The 19,699-nt window shown below is 52.4% G+C and overlaps 1 protein-coding gene across 1 annotated transcript; it reads left to right on the top strand.

Moving 5' to 3' along the window:
• The first annotated feature begins 560 nt into the window (after positions 1-560).
• On the top strand, positions 561-19,577 carry skila (SKI-like proto-oncogene a). The gene is made up of 8 exons (XM_023824447.2): positions 561-748; positions 2,630-3,909; positions 11,078-11,170; positions 11,573-11,658; positions 12,093-12,244; positions 13,729-13,961; positions 14,692-14,922; positions 15,540-19,577. The coding sequence occupies exons 2-8, from the start codon at positions 2,791-2,793 to the stop codon at positions 15,735-15,737; spliced, it is 2,112 nt and encodes a 703-aa protein (XP_023680215.1). The 5' UTR covers positions 561-748; positions 2,630-2,790; the 3' UTR covers positions 15,738-19,577.
• Positions 19,578-19,699: the final 122 nt, after the last annotated feature.

The raw sequence follows: 19,699 nt of genomic DNA, 5'->3' as shown, positions 1-19,699 counted from the left end.
TCCACGGCACAATTTAATTTCCTACACATTATTTACTGTCTTACATTCAAATAAGCGCCGTCAGAACATTTATTTTCCATTTGGAGCGCTTCTTCTGAGGGAAACGTGTGGGCTTCAATAACGAACGCACAGCCTAGATCTGAGAACAGCATTTTTTTGTTACAGGAAACCAAACCACTATTTGGGTAGACTAAAAAAAATATCCCCAAAATGCTGTCCCTGATCATCCTTAGAACTTAATGTCGCATTTATGTGGGGGTGGTTTTGTCATGCAAGCTAAAGACCGACGTTAGGGAATAAGAAATAATGCGGGAATGGAAAATGTATTTTGTCCATAGCTGAAAATAATGGGTGTTCCTTTAAAATGGCCTCTGTTTCCAGTGCAAGCCACTACGGGTTACTATAGTCAACTAGCGGTTATACTCAGGCAAGCCCGACTGCTACACGATCGCGCCGGAAACGGGGGCCACAGGCGCCCCGGTGACAGCGCTCCGGCGGCCATCGCTGCCCGCCACCCCCCTCGCCTCCCCCATCCCCGCCGCAGAGGTTCGCAGGCCCAGACTGCGAGACGGACGGACACCCCCGCAGTTTCCGTGACATGCCCGATCCGAGTGCGGCTGACGTAGCCAATCAGGCTGGGGCGTGACGTCGCGAGACGGCGGCGGTGTCTCTGGCTGCGTTTTGTTGACTGTCGGGCAGAGAGCGAAGGGGACGTGCGGGGAGCGGAATGGGAGCAGTGTCCGAGAAGGCAAGTCTGTCCTTTTTTGATATTAAAATGGTTGAAACGCATTATGGAATATTGGTTTTACAGTTATGGCCGATAATCTGCCGTCGATTACTGAAGTGTTTTTTCCCCCCTTTTCTTTTACATTTTTAATATCGGGCGACGGGGCTTCTTGGCAGCACGTTTACCTTGGTACCAGCCGCGGTGCCGGTCGCTCGCCAGTTAGCCAGCTGGCTACTGTTAGCTAGCGTGTTTAAAGGGCGCTCCGGGCGCCGCGGCGGTGAGCTGTGTCTAGCCGCACGGCTCGCAGGCTTTCCGATAATAAAAAAAACGGGTGAGCCTGGCGTAGGGGAACACCGGCGGGGCTCCCTGACGTCTGCTCGGCTGAGCGACAGGCGGGCGGGAGGTCCCCGTGTAGGTCTGGCTTAGCCTAGCCGGGGCGCTTCGCCTCAGCGGAGAACGTGCGACGGCAGAGCCTCGGCCGAGGGGGCGCCGGGGGACGGGGAGGCGTGCGCGATGCCCTTGGTTTCTCTGAGTACGGGGTGGGGAGGTGGCGTGGGGCGGTTGACACGGGCGAAATGGACAGACGCGGCTAAAACTGGCGTGAAAATCGGTGTCGCCCGACCAACGCGGCACAGGGCGACATAAAAAAAGAAAGCGAAAAAGAGCACGCAGCCCGAAAAAGAAACGCCTCTCTGCGTCGGCCCTCTGCTGGGGGACCGTGTCCGCGTCGAGCCGGGGAGCCCCCATGATACCGCGCCGGCGCCTTATTCCAGCACCCGTTAAGGTGAATTCAGCACTCATAAGGGTGGCGTTTGGCTCGCCTACTAGGCGAACCGTATTTTATTTTTTAACCTTGAATTGCGGTCTATTCAGAAAATGAGGAGGAGGAGGAGGAGGGGGGGTAATCTGGCGACAGACCGAGGGAGGTCGATGCCGGTAGATGGTCCCAGCCGAACCGTGCCGCAGCTCACATTGTGAAAGCTCCCTGACCACATGAACTGTGTGTGACCTTGTTCATTACCCCACTTCCCCCAACCGCTTCTTTTTTTGTTTGCGATCGGCGTTTATTTCGTGTCATTTTGACCCACGGATTCTCATAGAGACTGGAGATGTGTGTGTGTGTGTGTGTGTGTGTATATATATATATATATATATATAATCTCCATATATATAGTATGTATATATAATATAGTGTGTGTGTATGATATATCTGTAGTACATGAACTATATTGTGCCGTCTTCGTTTCTGGTGTCGTGCAAATGACAGTACGTTATCAATGTGTTTACTGTCTGGTTGAAATTGCTTTCCACATATACTCCTCTGATTAAATTTTTGTCTGAAAAGTCAACGCTAGACTACCTTGTGGGTGCAACCTGTTCTGTTATACTGCCACCCACCCATTAATAAAACATGGTTGATTCACTTCTTGCACTCATGTGATCAAAGGGGCATGTTATGTGTCACCGCACACTGTTACTTATTTGTTATTAAATTGATTAAAAAAAAAGTTACTTAATTTAATTATAGTTTTTTGTTGATGGATTGCCTTTTAGCTGTATTGTTGATAGAGCGTTATTAAGTAATTTATGTACAGCTTGTTTTGCTTGGTTCAAGAAGGACCAGAGTGTTTTGAGAGAAACCGTTGAACTCCGCCTTTCACCATCGGGGATTTATCTAGACCACCTCCCATTTTTAAAATATAAAGTATTAAAATTTACCAACTGTGGTGTATGGTTGCTCGTCTTATCTAAAAGATACCACATACCTATTATACTTGTGGATGATGCTGTTCATAGTGATGGTATGAGTAAGTGAGGCTTTGAAACCTAAGCCCAGAATGAGAGTTGTCACGTTTGTGACATTCTCACATCTTGTCTTCTCAATCTGTTTGCCCTCCCCAGGAATCACGCTGTCAATAGGCCACACCCCATCCGTCGCAGTCATGCACGCATCCGGATGTCTGAAGACGTGTGACTTTTAAAGGGAGTTGTGGGAAAACGGAGCTTGGAAGGCTCTCAGCGGGAGTTAAATACTGAAGCTGCACGGGGCTAGAGATACAGCGATGGCGAGCACTCAGACCAGTCTGAAAACCGCTTTCAAAGACTTGACCTCATTCAAGGGCAGCATGAAAAGGTTGTACAGGGACAGGCTGGAGGATGCACCAATTAAGAAGAGAGTGATGGCGGAGATTAATCTGAAGAGGAGAAGCCTGGAATCAACACCCAGGACACCCAAGGTCAAGCGGGAGCACATAGAGGAGTGCCACGGTGACTCGGACGTGGCAGGCGATGGGGGAGGGAGACGGCAGTTGCTTGTGGCTAGTGGAGCCAAGGCTCTGGACCTGAGCCCGGGACTCAAGCACACGCTGGCCCAGTTCACGCTCAGCAGTCAGAGCTCGCTGGGTGGGCCCGCTGCCTTCTCTGCCCGTGGCACTCAGGAGCACGCCGGCTCCCCAGGGTCGCTCTCATCGCTGACCTCGCCGCCCGTGCTGGGGGGTGGCCCGTTGCTGGTGCCATGCGACAGCTCCACGGAGCTTACACACTCGCTGCTGGAGGGCGAATCCATCTCCTGTTTCGTGGTGGGGGGAGAAAAGCGCCTTTGCCTCCCCCAAGTGCTCAACTCGGTACTGCGCGACTTTTCGCTGCAGCAGATCAATGCGGTTTGCGACGAGCTCTATGTCTACTGCTCCCGCTGCAACGCCGAGCAGCTGCACGTGCTAAAGGTGCTGGGGATTCTGCCATTCAACGCACCGTCCTGTGGCCTCATAACCCTGACTGATGCCCAGCGCCTCTGCAACGCCCTTCTGCGTCCCGGCCGCACCCTCGCGTCAGAACCCGCTCAGGGCCTCCTGAAAGAGGGCGGGACCAGCTTCCAGGTGGAGCACCAGTGCTTGGGCAAGGGCCAGGGCCTGTTCGTGCCCCAGTTCTACACCCAGCCTGAGGCGCCATGCATCCAGTGTATAGAGTGCCAGCTGATGTTCTCCCCAGAGAAGTTTGTGCTGCACTCACACAAGTCGCCTGACAAGAGGACCTGCCACTGGGGATTTGACTCTGCAAAGTGGCCATACTACCTGCAGCTGGCCCGCAAGTACCTGGGCACCGTGGAGGAGGCCTCCCTGAAGCAGCTGCTGGATGAGATAAAACAGAGGTTCCACTACCCGCTGAAGACGGTGCTGGACAAGGTAAGATTCGACATTCCCATCTCTGTAGGATAGTGAGGGTCTGCACCTCAGCATATAGCCAGGGATGGACATCCGGACGGTTTTATGTGTGACGTGGCTTTTTAAACTTGCATCCTAGACCAGCCGCTCTGGTCTGGGTGTGTCAGGACTTCTGCTGTGATGGGGGGGTTGTTTTTCATGGCCTGGCTGGATGGGGGGGGGGGGGGGTGTAGGCCCTGCTGTGAGGCTCCTCTCAGCTTTATCGCCCCTGTTTGTTTTGTTAAACTCCAACTGACCCAGACACGGAAAGAAGCCAGTCAGGGGCTCGCCAGGTGCTCTGCACGTTGTTTTGTCTGGAAGACCGTCCAGCTGGTCCAAAAGGCCAAAGACCAGTGGGGAATGAACAAACTTTGTTCCCTGGTACAAAACCTCGTGGGGTCCAGATTGTGGAAAAAAGTCCATGTCGGGCCAGAGTCTGCCGTTTCTCAGATAAACGTGGACATCTGTCAAACAAAGGATGCAGAAATGCTAAGGATGATGTGATGTGTTGGGAAAGGCGATGTCTTGGCTTTTTATACTGAGGTTCCAGAAGGATTCGTGGCCTCAGAGCGGGCGTGTGAAGTCTGGGACGTTCGGGGGAATGTGCCCTGATTCCTGCTTCATGTTTGTCAGCGGTGAGAGTCTGTGTGAGACTGGGATATAAAATGCCTCCGGATCGGGTTTCTGCCTCATCTCATGACTGCGGTGTCTTCACAGCCCCCCCAGCCCCATTCCCACCCCATCCCCCTCGCTAGTACTCTTAAAAATAGCCCCGACACCAAAGTGTTTTCCCTCGTCTATCAGTCTCCCCAGATCAGAAATGTCGGCTTGTCTGAGACGCACGACGTGTGAGGGGAAGGTTGCAGGTGTAAGTGTTGCCAGGTGAGCTGCTGTTTGCGCCCTAAAGAGAGTCGGTTTCAGTGAGACTTGAGAGAATCTCTGCATCTCAAGGACGTCTTGGAAAATGTAGACGTGCATGGTGCAGGTGTGGAGAGCTCCTCGACCCCCCCCCCCCCTCCCCCCAGCTTCACCACACTGAAACTGTAAATATGTGCCGGAAATGCTGTCTGGCGTCTCGTCTGAATCCTCGTCTAGCAGTCAAACCCCCATTTCAGCCCCTCCTCCTAGGGCCAGAGCTCTCAGTAACTGTACCTTAGTCTAAGGCAAGGCGCTCGTGTTTGGACACCCCCGTCACTGCCTTTCATGTCAGACCAGGCTTCCAGAGCGCGCGCACACACACGTATGTACACACGGCTCCCACGCGCAAACCATGGCAACCTGCGAACCAGTTACTCTCGCGCTGCATAAAGAGCTGCTAGCTCCAGACCCTGAGACACGTCTCTGTCTGGCAGTGTCTTGCACTCCTTCTCAGCCCTGCTGTCAGCTTTTGAATTACTTCTTTCCTTTCCATATTAACAACACGATTTTGCCCAAATATTTCCAGAGAAGGTAAAAAGTCTTAAAATGGTTGTTTTTCAGGCACAGTTGACTGAATCCATACCGACAACTTTTTTTCTGCCTTTCCTCCCCACTCACAGTTTTTAAAAGTGTGCAAACATTTACTTTTTATATGGTTACTCGTACATAAACACACCAAAGCAACATTTGGCGCCAGCTGATGTTTCAAAGGGTAAGACATTTTGGTTTCGGTTGAAAGGCTAGAGAGAAACCAGTGACCAGGGGGTGTGAAAAGCGAGTCTCCCATTGTGCCTGTTGTCATTTCGGGTCCTCCTGCTGTTTTTGGGGAGGCCAGCGGCATTGAATCGGTCCCTGGTGCTGAGGTTCAGCAGAGAGGCCATGTGTCTGTCCACAGCTACACTCGTGAGCCGTCACATCCAGGACAGGTGCTCCTTTGAGAAGTTTTGTTAACTTCTGCACACAAGCACCCCCATGGGAGCCCCCAGAAAGCACAGGCTGCAGGCCATGCTGACCACAAAGAAAGGCCCCTCTGGATTGCTGTCTGGCCCAGTTCAGAGGGGGCGGGGGGGCTTCTAACATAGCCTTTGTGCCTCTGTGCAGCACTCCCCCTCCCCCCCGGCACCCTTGTTCATGGGCCGTTAGCACGGTCCTTCAGAGGCGTCATAAAAGGGAAACAAATTTCATGACTGACTTACCCTGGCGGCCCAACTGGTGAGGGCAGAGGCCGGCGGGCAGAGGCCGGCGGGCAGAGGGGTGCAGAACACCAGCTGTATTTGCGCCGCCTTTGCTGCTGCCATTTTTCAGAAGCGCCCATGAGTGTGCAATGAAAAGTCCAGTAAGGGGGGGGAAAAAAGGGGAATGTTGCTTAATAACTGCCCCTCCCCATTAGCATGAGTCATGGTGCCCCTCGTGCCGAGGAACGCCATTTCATTCTGCACTCATGAGGAAAAGGAATGGGGAGGGTGATGTGGGGGGGGGAGTGCTCTTTAGATGTCTGGCTTTATCTCCCTCCCAGCAGAGCAGTGACCTCCCTCCTCTGCCACCCACCCCCCTTTTGAGGCCAGTGATCGGTTAGCCTTAGAGTAGGAGAGGCCTGGCTAAACAGCGCCCCCCCACCCCCCCATCCTATCCGCAGGGACCCTGGCTGCAGTGTGGAGGACCGACAGCTGCGGGCCCCACAGAGACCTCTATCCGACCTCCTTGCCGACTCCCCCTTGCCTCCCTCTGCCTTGACTGCGCCAGTTCTGCTCCAGTTACCCCCCAGCCCCACATCCCCCACCCGCCCTGTCGGCACACAGGCCAAAGCCTCCTGGAAATCTCCCTATCCGGGGCCTCCCGTCAGCCATGCTGACGTCTGAGAAGCCCCAGCCGTCTGGGATGCCATGTACACTGAGGCGCTTCTCCCTCCGGTGCCGGAAGCCGCCGGCCGGGGTCATGTGACCCGCACATTGGCGACCCCTCTCCCCCCTGCGCTCCTTCATCTCCATGCCAATGGGCCGGCTCGGAGACCGCCTCAACCTTCTGTGCGTCCTTCATTTAGCATCGCTTGCTCTTGTTAGCCAAAAAAAAATTGGCAAAGGAGACTGGCTAGGTAGGGGATAACCTGATTGGTTTAGAAATCCGAGCTGGTGCAGGAGTGTTTTGTGATTCGGTTGGCTCGTAGGGGTTTGGGGCAGTGGATTTGCTGAACTGGAGGGGCCCGTCCATGCTGATTAGTTATTGTGTTTGTGTCATTTGGTGGGGGAGGGGTAGTGCTTTCTTTCTGTCAGAGCAAAGACCTGGGTTGCACTTAGAGGGACAAACACACACACAGGAGCAGCTGTGTTCGTTGGCTTCCCCAGGGACAAAGTCTGGTTGAGACGGGGGTTCAGCCTGGGGCAGCTGTCCTCTCGCAAGCAGTCCACACAAACCTCTCGCAAACAAGGCTGAGTCTACCGGGTGCCTTGTATGCCTCAGCCACGCTTAGTTGCCATCTCTGTCCTTTTGCCCTACCCACTTTTCCTGCAGTGTAGTTCTAAGATGGATCATGAGGAAACAACTGTGGTCTGTCAAGGAACGTCAATGCTAATTAGTCTATGGTTGGTGCTCAGGTGAGACTCTGCTGGTGTGGGTGAGGGGCAGGGGCCATAAATTGTCTGCACTTGCAAGACTGCACCCCCATCCACTGGCGATAAGTGTCTGAGTTCAGAGCACTTGGGGTGAGATGGAAATTGAACCAGTGCCATTTTCGGGTCGTGGTCCCCTTTGTGTGGATCCCAACATGCCCTCATGCATTGGTAGTTACAGTCTAATTCTCAATGGTCGTGGTGCTTGCAGGCGTGAAGATCACACAGCCAGTGAAGTTGGTAGCCGGAACAGGAGGGAGCCTGTGAATGTGGTGGACGTGGCTGCTTGTACCCTGTGGTCATTTTCATCCAAGCTTCTCTGACACTGCGTAGGAGGAAGAAGCACAAGAGTCTGATGGACTGAGGTCTTTGCTTTTGCAAAAAGGGGCCTCTTATCTGAAACGTCATGCTGAACAGACAGGCATAAAGTCCCCCCAAAACACATGTTTGTGAAATGTGCAGAGACTTTGAGACTTCACCGAGACTTTGGTCCAGTCCAGCTCGTTGCAGAGAGATCAGGAGCGCCACACTGTGGTCTGGGGCTGGGGGCGGGGGGGGGTTGGCTGTCAGGCACTCAGACAGCCGTCTGCTTCCCTGAGACACTAGCGATAGGCGTCTAGACGGAAGGCCTGTGACCAAATATGGTCAAGAGCAGATGTGTGCGGCTGTGTGCTTCCCCGTCTGTTTTTTTTTTTTCTGTGTCAGTCCGAGAGAGGAAGAAGTGAAAATATCGCACCCCCCCTCTCCACCTTAGCCCAGTCCTTAACCACAAAGTCTGCGTGTGATACTAGTGAGGGGATGGAGGTGGTTGTTTGTGCAAAGGCAGGCCCGCTGCTGTAGCCGCATGGGAGGCAGTATGGCCGACTGCCCTTCACAGTCCTGGCAAAATCAAGCCAATAGTCTGCACGCTCCCTGGGCTCAGCTGCAGGAAGTCCGCCGAGGGGTAGGATGTGGGACAGGACAGACTGGGCGTGACCACTTGGCAGAAAGGGGGGGGGGGTGTTTGCTCACTCAGCTACAGCGCTGTGTGTTGAGCTCCGTGTCTCTGGGGCCCTTCGGTGTGCTGTGCAGCCTGAATGCCGACCCGTATGAATCGGGGGCACGGTGGGGTTTTTTAAGCCCTCCCTCCCTTGCACAGAAACCCCACAGTTGATTGGCGGGGGTGGGGTGACATTCCAGACGCAGACAGGGAACTCTCCTCGGGGCAGTCACGGAAGCAGGGGAAGGACGTCTTCTGTTCTTTTTAGTCTCTCCCGATTTTTATATATATTTTTTTTCTTCTGCGGACCTCCCGCCTACCACCCCAGCACTGGCCCAGATACCTTTTGCACTCAATAGAGTGGATGCGGCAGAAACGTGTTCTCAGATGGGTCTGTGGGATCTGGGGGGGTGCTGGGGGTGGGCATGACGGACGGATCGGCGTGACGACACTCGGATCCCTCCCGCGTAAACCACAGGAGAGCCGGTGAAAGTGAAGCGCCTTAATCTCAGTTTGGCTGACGGAAGACAAGCGGAGCTTCCATTGGGTCGGGGGGTGGGTTTAATCTGTGAGAGTGGAGGAAGCATCTGCCCACCAGGAAGGCTGGGTCAGGCCCTCGTCAGTTTCATTTTCCCCATGACCCCCCACCCCAGTTCCGCGTCCGTCTCGAGCCTCCAGGCACAACACTGGAGTAGTGGGTTGTGGTACCACCCACTGGGGGCCCTGTCACGGTGCTCCATTGACTGTCAACCACCGCACACATCGATACGGAAATCGATCTGTCCTCATCTGTTAGAGCGCCGAAGTTCAGCGCGTGGGTGTTTCTGTGGAAGGGCGCCCCCCGGCTGTGTGTGGACTGCGCGCGGTGAGCAACCGAATAATCTGTCCGTGGGAGGGAGGCAGACTCGGCAGGTGTGACCCCTGTAGCGTAGGGGAGGAGAGGAGGAGAGAGGGGGAGGGCAGCTTGCCTGGGAGACGGGGAGCGTGCCTCTGAGGTGGCGTGGGGGGGGTGGGGGCGTATGAAACGGGGAGCTGCGGCAGACTGCGGCGGGATTACGAGCGGCAGGGGAAGCTTTTGGCGGTCGCCGAGGATGGGCGTTTCAGAAATGCGGATCCAGACTGGCAGGAGCATGCGTGCCTGTGAGAGTGCGCCGTGCCGCGCCGTGCCGCGCCGTGCCGTGCCGCGTCTGAGCTGGAAGCCAGGCTCAGTGCTGGGTAACACGCAAACGCTGGCCGGCGCCGTGAAAGCGTGCAGTGCCGGTCCTGTCTGCGTCGTCATGGCAGCGAGTGGTACGCGCCGTCCGAGTATTTCCTGTTGGCGGGCTCTGGGGGGCGTGGGGGTGACGGTGTAAGCTAGTAGAGAGATCGGGGGGGGGGGGGTCCAAAATGACAGTTGAACAGCTGCCATTCAGTCGTCACTAAAATCGCCCTATTAGTGCTGCTTGGATCTGCTGTCACTTCAGGAAACGAGCCGTTGCATCTTCACCCCAGCCCCCCCCCACCAGAATCCCCCCCGCCTCGGTGTGTCACACTGCATTGCAAGGGCATAGAGCCCTTTGGAGACTCTGTGCCAGGCTAATGTTCCCACCCCTTGCACGACCCCCTACTGGACAGGCTGGGATGGCGCAGCCCTGATGCATTCTCACTGGGAGCCTGAGCTGGGAATTTATGTCCTATTACAAGGTTGCTTTGGCATTCCTGTTCTTGGCATTGCGGGCTGTTTCCGTGCTGCGACTCCGCCACCGCAGAGTACAGCCTCCCCCCCCTCCCCCCCCAAGCCGTAGAGCACCGCCCCCATCCTCCCCCACACGCGCAGTAGATCTGAGATTCACTGCATTCTTTTGTCACCTCTGCAAAATAATTAATGCAGATGCCAAGGTTATGTAGACTATCAGACTGCCTTTTGGTATTAAATTACAGTGGTTACACGAGGACTGAAGGGCAATGTTTGGGTGGGTTAGTGCCGGTTTCTTACGCGACAGGAAGTCCCAGCCCGCTAGCCGATGGTGTATTTCAGGAGCAGCGCTGTCTGGGTTTATATTTTGAAGTGAGGAGCTTTAAGCCACTGTAGCCAGCGCTGCCGCGGGCTCTGGCCCTCCCGCAGCCGGTCCGTACCTAAATGCCGCAACCCGGCGCCTGCGCTACCTGTCTGATGAGTGGCGGTGGCTCACAATGGTGGCTTTGTTCCCCAGGAAAGAAAAAAAAAAAGCCGGCCCTCTTTCAGCCTCCGAGGAGGAGGGATGGGGCCTGGAGCATGTTTGGGGGCAGGGGCAGCTGTGTGTGTGTGTGTGCGTGCGTGCGTGCGTGCGTGTGTTCCTGCATGCTGTATAAATCCCCAGGAAGGCAATCGGGCTGCGTGTATAAGTCACGGTCCGGCAGGTTTTACCCACATGCCCCTTCTGATGGGGGCGATGGCCAGAGACTGGTGCAGAATCGCCCCCATCAGCCGACCCACTGGTGCTGAAACACCCCTGCCCCGCAGCCAGTTTCCCAACTATTCCCCCCCTGCCCACATTAACATGGGAAGGGCCCCTCTTTGTGTTGACAGATGTAAATGAGCCAGGGGTCGTTGGTTGGGGGGGGGGGGTTGTTGTCTGGCTTGAAGAGGCAGTCCCCCCTGCAGCCATTGTTTCCTGCTCTTTTCCAGAAGGCCCCAGAGGAGGACGGTCAGGTGAGGAGAGCGACCTCTGACCTCTGCCCCCCCAGCAGCAAGCTGCCACACGCCGACCCGGCCGGGAAGGTAACGGCCCTCTCGCTCCGCCCCCAACGGGGACATCTGGGCTTGCAAACAGGGGCCGTTGACTTGCGTCCGGGGTGACCTCTTGCTTAGTTCTTCCAGCACATGGCCCATCCCTCACCCTGCTGCCCCCTCCGCCCCACCCCACACATCAGAATGTACCCTGACGTGTTTACAGAGCTCATGATCCGGGCTTCTCTCTGTGGTTTGATTGTGTCGCAGTGATCACAGATACCTGCCTGAGAATGCCCATAAATCTGAACATTTATGTACCCTTTTACACAGTCACTGGTAAACCCAGACGGGTTCTGAACCAGCTCACCTTCTGTACCCCTGTCTGAGAGTAACAAAAACAGGCTGTTCTTAGATTTCCTGTCATCTAACTGGTGATGGTGTCTGTTGCAGATTAAACCCCAGCCCGCCCTGGTGTTCAACCACTTGTACCCCAGCATCAAGGAGGAGCCTTGTCACACGCCCATCGTTCAGCCCAGGTACTCCATGTCCCAGAATGCACCTGGAGGCCCCCTTTACCCTGACTGACATACATATTTACTCGAAGCTTCAATCCTGACAGCCAGACTGACCGCGCTCCCTGTTTTAATAAACGTGGCGCAGACTAAACGGCAGACGGACACGCCCGCCTTTTATTGGCCGGGTTTGGACGGCACTGACGGTCGTTAACCGTCATGCTAATGATGAAACAGCTCGTATGCATGCGTGTGGGGGGAGCTGCCCGTGGCCCTGCCGTCTGCTGAGCCTGTAATAATGGCAATAATAGGCCTCAGCTATGAGTCATTAATTATTAATGCTCAGCTTATTGAGTTAAAGAGTTGTGCTTTATTCTCTTACTTAAAGGCCGTCTGAGTCTCTGTCTGCGTTATTCACAGCCGTGTCTCTCTGTCCTCCCCCCGTCTGTGTGCCGCAGTTACTACCTGTACACCTATGATAAAGTGGTGGCCCCCAACGTGTCCCTCGCCCACCCCCACCCCCTGAGGAAGGAGGGGGAGCTTGGCGCCGACGGGGTAGGGGCCCTGCTCAAACACCACTACGGAGAGGCGCGGCCCCCACCCAGCGCAGGTCAGTACGAGCGCATGGCTGCCCAGCCCCCTGCCCCATCCCCCCTCCAGTCCGAAGCCCCCCACCCCCTCGCTCGCTGCTGCTAATGATTAATGGAGATCCAAGTTTAAAGAGCGGGGGAGCTCTGTGTGCCTGAGCGAGCGAGAGAGAGGGGAGGGGGAGTGGAATGTACCATGTCTGTGCAGTGAGGCGCTTGACGGGGGCCGGCGTGGGATTTGTGGAGTGTGTGTGGGGGGGGGGGGGTTGCCGCTCTCCCCATGGCTGCCCTTTCACCCCCTGCTGACTCTGCTCCACAGACGCCTCCTCTTTCCTGCTTTCCTTTTGCTCCGCTTCTTTCTCTTTTCCTCCTACTCACTCTCTTTCTCTCTATCTATCTCCCATTCCCTCCCCGCCCCCCACATATCTCCGTATCTCTTCCCTCTTCCCGTCATTCTGTCTGCCTTCCTCTCTCTCGCTCTCCGTATCTCTTCCTCCTGTCCGCCCACTCCGTCTTTCCCCCCGCCCCTCCCCCGCACACACGCACACACAGGCGTGCGCCGTTGCCCGTGAGTCGGCCCACGTACGTGTGACGGAGGCAGACAGCTCTGAGTCAGTGGGCGGGGAGGTGCCAGCCTCTGGTCTCTAGTGCTCTCTCCACGCACGGCATGCTGGGAAAGCAGACCTGCTGTGAAATCCCACTCTCGTGGCTAAAAAAAAAAATCACATCTCAGCTAGGTTTTTTTACCCCCCCCCCCCCCCCCATATATTGCATTTTTGGTTGTCGAGTGACAGTTGGTCTGCGTGTCTGGTGCATTTTGGTGTGTTCGGCAGCCGGAGGGGGCGATTTGCATGAAGGTTTGTGTGTCTGCGTGTCTGCGTTGGGTGTAATTTTTACCGTTTAGTCTGTTAATTCATGTCGGATAATCTCTGTGCAATAATCACTGGGTGCACTGTGACACTATGACTGGGATAGGGCTGGACAGGAATCCGAAAATGCCTTTAATGTTAAGTCAGTGCCAATTATTGTAAATTTTGATTGCGAAACAAGTGCATTTTATTGGTTTATTGACATAAGGTATGAATTTGTACCTTGTATAAATAGTTATATAAAGTATATGTTACTGAACATAATGATAGAGCATAATACCTAAAAAAATAAACAGTGTCTTTGAATATGGTTTTATTGGCATAAATAACAATGACTCCCCCCACAAAGTTATTAAAAACAACCACAGGTTGCTGAAATATTGTTGGTAATTATGTGGTGGTGACATAAGTAGAGCTTTGAAGACGTCCTTCCAGTCTTGGTGCCGTTGGCTGAACGCGTCTGGTCTTGTTCGCACTCGCTTGTCTGTGCTTTCCAATGCAAAGTCTGCGCCACGGTGTGAGAACCTGAGGACACCCACAGGGCTCTCGGGGTTAGTCACAGACCGGCTCTGCGGCGTGTGTGTGTCTGTACCTGTCTGTGCTCTCGCCTGACCTGCCGTCCTCTGACGTGACCGCAGAAGCTGCGGCCCCCGGCTCCGGCGAGGCACGGAAGTCTCATGGCACCACTGAGCACGAGGGCAGGAACGGACCCCAGCCGGTCGCCCCGGAAACGCCCGCGCCGGGCAAGGATGGCGGCGCGGAGGACGACAAGGACGACAAGGACAGGATCGTGGTGGAGATCATACAGATGTATACTCGGCAGCAGGAGAAGCTCAACTCCACCCTCCAGAAGCAGAGGCAACTGGAGCTGGTGAGTGACGCTGGGTATCAGACAGGGTTGGGGGTGGGGGGCAGGGAGCAGGACAGACATTCAGCTCTCTTGCTGAAGCTTATTTATACCTTAAATTTATTTTGTGCCAGCATAAGCCGTTGGTTTTAATAGTATTTAGGGTGTTACTCTATTGGCACTGGAAACAAAGGGCCCATCCACAAGGGGGCGCTGCATGCATCTGTCCTGTATTCAGTAGTCGTTTTATTAGTCCCGGCTAGGACCTAGTATCTTATTAGTGCCGGGTTGGGCCCCTTTTTGTGTCTCTAGAACCGCTTCAACCGTTCATGAGTTGTGTGTTTAGAGAATCTTCCCTGCACAGCACTGTTGCTCTGAGCTTTTATTTCTCCTCTTGTGACTTTCCTGTCAGTTATAATGAGCCCGGCCGCTCTCGTCTGACCTCTCTCATTAGCAGGGAGTTTTTCACCCACAGAAATCCTTTATTTTCATCACACCACTCTGTGTAAAATTTAGACACTGGTGCGTGAAAACGGGGTGTAACCGCAGAGTGCACCACGTTCGACATGCAGGCGTCCTGACGCCTGGTCAGCCAGGAGCTGGAGCTCTCGGCCCCGTCTGCGTGCCGCACGTACAGCTTCAGGCCTCGTGATTGATCGTTCAAGGCGGTTGGCGCTAACGAGCGGGTCTTGCTAATAAGCCGGGAGCATCCACGCGTGCCTGACGGGCTTCTGCTCCCTCCCCTGCATCACAGGAGCTGGAGGCGCTGCGCGGGGGCGAGGTGGCCCGGCTGCGGGAGCTGTCCGCCGAGCGCTGCGAGCTGCAGAGCGAGCTGGAGGCTGCGCACAGCGAGCACGCCCGCCGCATGGGTGAGGCGCGGCAGGAGCAGCGGCAGCTGGAGCAGCGGCTGGAGAGGCTGAGGCAGCAACCCTGCGCTTGTGAGCTCAGCACACAGGGCCAGCAGGAGGCCCGCTACGCAGCACAGGTATGATTACCGCAGCCAGGGGGCGCCGCGCCGCGCGGAGCAGGCCGACCGCTCAATGGTTGTACTATTATTTTAAAAAGATGATAATAATAACTGCTGCCAGTGTCGTATGCAACCCTTAGCACAGTGTCCCAAGCATAAGGTTTCATGTATAGTGTGATGAATTTCTTGGTCCTAGAATCTAGAAAGAAGATTCAAACAGGCTATGAAATGGTGCCGTTCTGAGTCTGTAAAACAGAGCGGAGAACGACTCAAGCTGGACAGCAGCACCCCCTTGTGGCACAGCAGTGAAATTTGTCCATTGGTTAAAAAGTAGGAAGACTGTAAATGTAGCAAATTATAATATAATATAATAATGAGAAATCCACCACAGGTTTAAACCCCATCAGTCTTATTGTTGTGCCATGAGGTCATTATAATAATTTATTTTACCACAAATATATGTTATAGAGAAGAGTCAATATCATGTAGCAAAAGTTTATATAGAAACGCAGCAGTGTTACAGGGAAGCCCCTTCCCAAGCTTGAATTCCTCCTGCTCAGTGTGTTTTTGACTTGCTGGCACTAACCGCGCCCCCCCCCACACCCCCCCCCCCCCCCCACTCTGCCCCCCCGCAGCTGCTGGAGCTGCAGCAGAGGCTGGAGCGGGCGGAGGAGGACCGCCAGGAGCTGCAGGAGGCGCTGCAGCGGGAGAGGGAGGCGCGGGAGGCACTCGAGTGCGTCATCGCCCAGCTCCGGCAGCAGATGGCCGAGTCCGCCGCCCCCCTGAAGCCGGCAGACCCCCCCGCCAAGGAGGTAACCCCCAGGCAGAGCTAGACGACGAGGAGGAGGAACAGAAACGCCAATCGCTTCACTCTTCCTTCTGCCTCCCGGTTCCTTCCTCTTGTTATTGGCATAAATGTGGGACTCCTTTTTACTCAGCCTGTCCTCCCACAGCAGTATTTAAGCACCCCCCCCCCAGCCCTGCTGTCAGTGTTTTTGTTCACTTCTCAAAGTACTTGTAGGCGGGGTGTTTCTTTTTCGGTGGACCCACGTGCCTCTCCCCAGCCCCCAGGATTCCTAGCTCTGATTCTGTGACACCTGGCTGAACACCAACAGCTTTGGCGACCTTTGCTTCTTCCCGCCCCCTACCCGCCACCCCCCCCCCGTGTACATACAGACTCTAAACCAGCGGCAGCAGAACTGCAATAGCATGGACATGTTTTTTTTATATTATTATTTGGAGAAACTGATATAAAATCGTACAAAATTATGGAAATCGGTATGGCGAAGAAAATGTGCGATGGCGAGACTGAACAAAAGGAAGCGCGTCGCCCTGAGGAAGGTCGTCCTGCGACGTCCCAGCAGCTCCCAGAAGAAGCACACCCTCAGGTCCATGCAGTACCTAGGAATGTGATCAAAGTCCAGATAGGCAGTCTGATATCAACACGCTTTTTCTTTCCCTTGTTTTTTTTTTTTTTTTTTTTTTACTTTACCAGTAGGTGGGATCCGCTGGGTCATAGTGGGATTCTCATCAAAGACTTAACTGGGGTCTGTCGTTGGATGCTAGTCTCCTTGTTTTACAGGTGCAATTTTCTCACACTTTCCTGAAATTTGAATTGTCTTGTTAAGCTTGAAGTCCCTCAAAGCCCTTTGTGTGTTTCCAGAGTAATTTTGGCTTTTGAACATTAGGGAGGGAACGATTTACATGAACCGTCAGTGATCCCCAACAAGCTAACTGCTGTGATCAGAATGATTATGCGAGTGTTTATTTTGCTTGGCGAGTTTTCCTAGTTTCCTCATCACTTGGTTTGTGGTAAACAGGTGCCCCCCCCACCACCACCTCCCCCCCCCCCCCACAGCTCAGAAGTGGATCTGTGAGAATGAGGTGTAAAGCAGCATATATGTGACATGAGATCCCAGAGCAGTCTGGCTGGGGGGGCAGAAACATGATCTGCGGGCAGTAAGCAGCTGGAAGCCCGCAGTGGCCCACATTTGTGTCTAGGGAGCCGAGCACTGAGATGCCGCAGACTGGCGCCTGGGCGTGACGTCCACTGGGGCCCTAGCCTTTGTTGGACGTGCCAAGTAGTACCGGGAATGAGTTGGTGACACGCTCGCTGGAAGGCACTGCCTGGGCCAGACAGACCTATCAGTACCGAGGACCCGATTGTAAGACTCTGTAAGACTCTGTCTGTAGTAGATGATCAGGGCTTACATGTGCTCAGAGCCCCTGTCCTCCTGCACCTTAAACAGCCAGCAGTTAGCAGGTTTCCTTCGAACGACACGTAAGCGCTGGGTGCGGACAGACCAGTGGGAAGGTGCGGCGACGCAGTGTCGGGTATCGAAAGACGCCGACAGCCAGGCCGCAACAAGTTAGCAGACGTGCTCAGCACACACTGCAAATGCACGTAAAAAACAAACCATTCCATTATAGAGAACCCCCTCCCCCCCATTCAAAGACCAGGGGCTTAGTAGGAAATTACAACCCCTCCCACCTCCCCAGTCTCAATCCTGCTGTTCACACTATACCTTATTGTAATTTATTTCCAATTTTATTCCCAAACACTAGATCCCTGCCTTTTCCTTATAGACTAAACACAGCAGCCGATAATCATTTCTGCAATCTTCAGTACATTTCAACAATGATGCAAGTGTGTGCTCTGAAGTTGTTCTTATGTTTGAACTTTTCTTAAAATTATGCTAAAATTATTTAATGTATTAACTAAAAGATTTATATTCACTTTGTATATACAGTAGTCTAATATATTTAAACTGTTATTACAAATTATCTTTGAAAAGGTTATATAGATAGGACCAGAAACGTCACAGGGCTACAAAGTCTAAATATTTTGCTTTTCATAAAGTCATTCATTACATTTTTGTTTGTTTTGTGGTTTTGCAAACCTCTGAAAGGTGAATCGTTTGTGTGGGAGGTGTTTTGCATGGATTAGCAAAAGAATGTTGCTTGGATGCATTTTTTACTTAAAATTTTATTAAAGTAGATGACGGCTCAGTAGACGATACTGCAGACTGAATGTGTGAGATAGGCATTTGACTTACCTATTTTGTACACTACCCCGCAGACATTCAGTACGTCTCCTTTTTAATATTAAAACCAACAAACGAGCTTTGCACGTACCGGTAACTAATGTATTTGTATATGTTACTTTATGGGGTTCACACAAGAGCTTGTTTCAAGAAGTTTAAAAAAAAAAATCCTTTATTTTTTTTTCTTCCAAATAGCTATGCTGAGGAGTCGTCTTTCTAAAATGTACAGCAAGACACGGAATGCTCTATCGGTGTATCGGTGCGTTAGCGCCACCCGTGTCGGCTGGAATTACCCACACTGCATGTGGAGTGAACAGCAGCGCCGCACTGGCTTAAACAGCGACACCCAGTGGTGCGATCTCATTGACCGAGTGCAGCGACCGCCTGAATCTGGTAGTCCGTTGACTCCCTCACATCTTAGAGAGACGTTACCAAAACGAACCATTTTGTGGAGTAATTTGCAATTATACGAAATTATGTTATGAGGGGAATGTCTATTATGTGAATACTGTAAAATTACTACATTTTGTTTACAACATTTAAGATTAATCAGTATTAGATACCCTCTCGACAATTACCTCTGTACCAGTTAGTTAAGTGCTGTTTTTTATTTTTACGTAGTCTAGGATATTTGCATTCTTATTTCTGACTTTTATGTACTGGTCGAATAGTAAATAGCATTTTATACACAAGATACGCTATATATTCGTTTGTCTGTAAACGGCATAAATGCAACAGGAAAGATTACCCCGCTTTTGATATTCATGGGACGGTCTACGATCACTTTCCGCTCCAACCCTCTCAAGCCCTTGCATTACAGCAGTGTTATGAGAATATACATGGCTGTGAATTGTGTACATATTTAATTACATGTTTAATGACCGCATTCAGTACAGTTCAGGCCTGCCACTGTAAGCAGACTTTTTACGCCGACTAAAAATAGGATGGTGCCAGCACTCGTTTTTTTTTTTTAATGTAATTTATGAACCATTTGAAAATGTCACATTTGCGACACTCTGCGTGTCGCACTTTGATCAAAGGGTGTTGGTACAAACCGTTAAGTCGCCCTACGCGAAGCCTTCTTTCGCGTATGAATTATTTTGTACATGCTATATTTTACTATTGTCGTTTGACACATGGATGAATATCTGCTTACTTGGGCTCAGGCTGTTTGTCGTCATTAGTTGCCACACAAGATTTAAGAGAATACAATCTATTACTCTTTATGGCTTTGTAAACTTAAAAAAAAAAAACAAAATATATATATATATTTACTATTCTAAAACACGAAACGCAGTGTCTGTATCTGACCATTGCATACAATGTTGCCAATTCTATAAAATGTGATGAAACATTTTGTTTTTGCATTGCATGAAAAGAGACACTGTTCTCCTACCTCACGTTGTGATATAAAAGGGTTTTATAAGCAGACGACGCTGCACCTCTAACAGTTTATCATAATTGATATTTACTAGCGATGCAATCTGTACATGCTTTAGCTAAGACCTCAGTTGTATGTCGTGTTTTTTGTTTCCCTTTCCTTCCCGGTTTTCAGCTCTTGTAAATATACCCGGAAAATATAGAAAATGTACTTGGATAAAATTCAAGTAAAGTTCTGTAGTGTCGAAACGTTGTGTGCGTTTTTATTGGTATTAGTGTTTCGCCATTTGCGAATAAGATGAAAATTACTCGTTTTCAAAGCAGTGATGATGGAAGAATTTTCATCTATTTGTTTCTATAATGACATTTTA

This window comes from Paramormyrops kingsleyae, chromosome 21, assembly GCF_048594095.1.
Source record: "Paramormyrops kingsleyae isolate MSU_618 chromosome 21, PKINGS_0.4, whole genome shotgun sequence".
Classification (NCBI taxonomy): domain Eukaryota; kingdom Metazoa; phylum Chordata; class Actinopteri; order Osteoglossiformes; family Mormyridae; genus Paramormyrops; species Paramormyrops kingsleyae.
The sequence above is the reverse complement of the archived record's forward strand: the minus strand, read 5'-3'. Positions and strand labels throughout refer to the sequence as shown.

What these genes read in the sequence shown, in the direction of transcription:
- skila (XM_023824447.2), top strand. Translation starts at nt 2,791, where the DNA reads ATGGCGAGCACTCAGACCAGTCTGAAAACCGCTTTCAAAGACTTGACC. An exon ending in AGCAGAGGCAACTGGAGCTG is followed by an intron (nt 13,962 to 14,691) that starts GTGAGTGACGCT and finishes CCTGCATCACAG; the next exon opens with GAGCTGGAGGCGCTGCGCGG. An exon ending in AGGCCCGCTACGCAGCACAG is followed by an intron (nt 14,923 to 15,539) that starts GTATGATTACCG and finishes GCCCCCCCGCAG; the next exon opens with CTGCTGGAGCTGCAGCAGAG.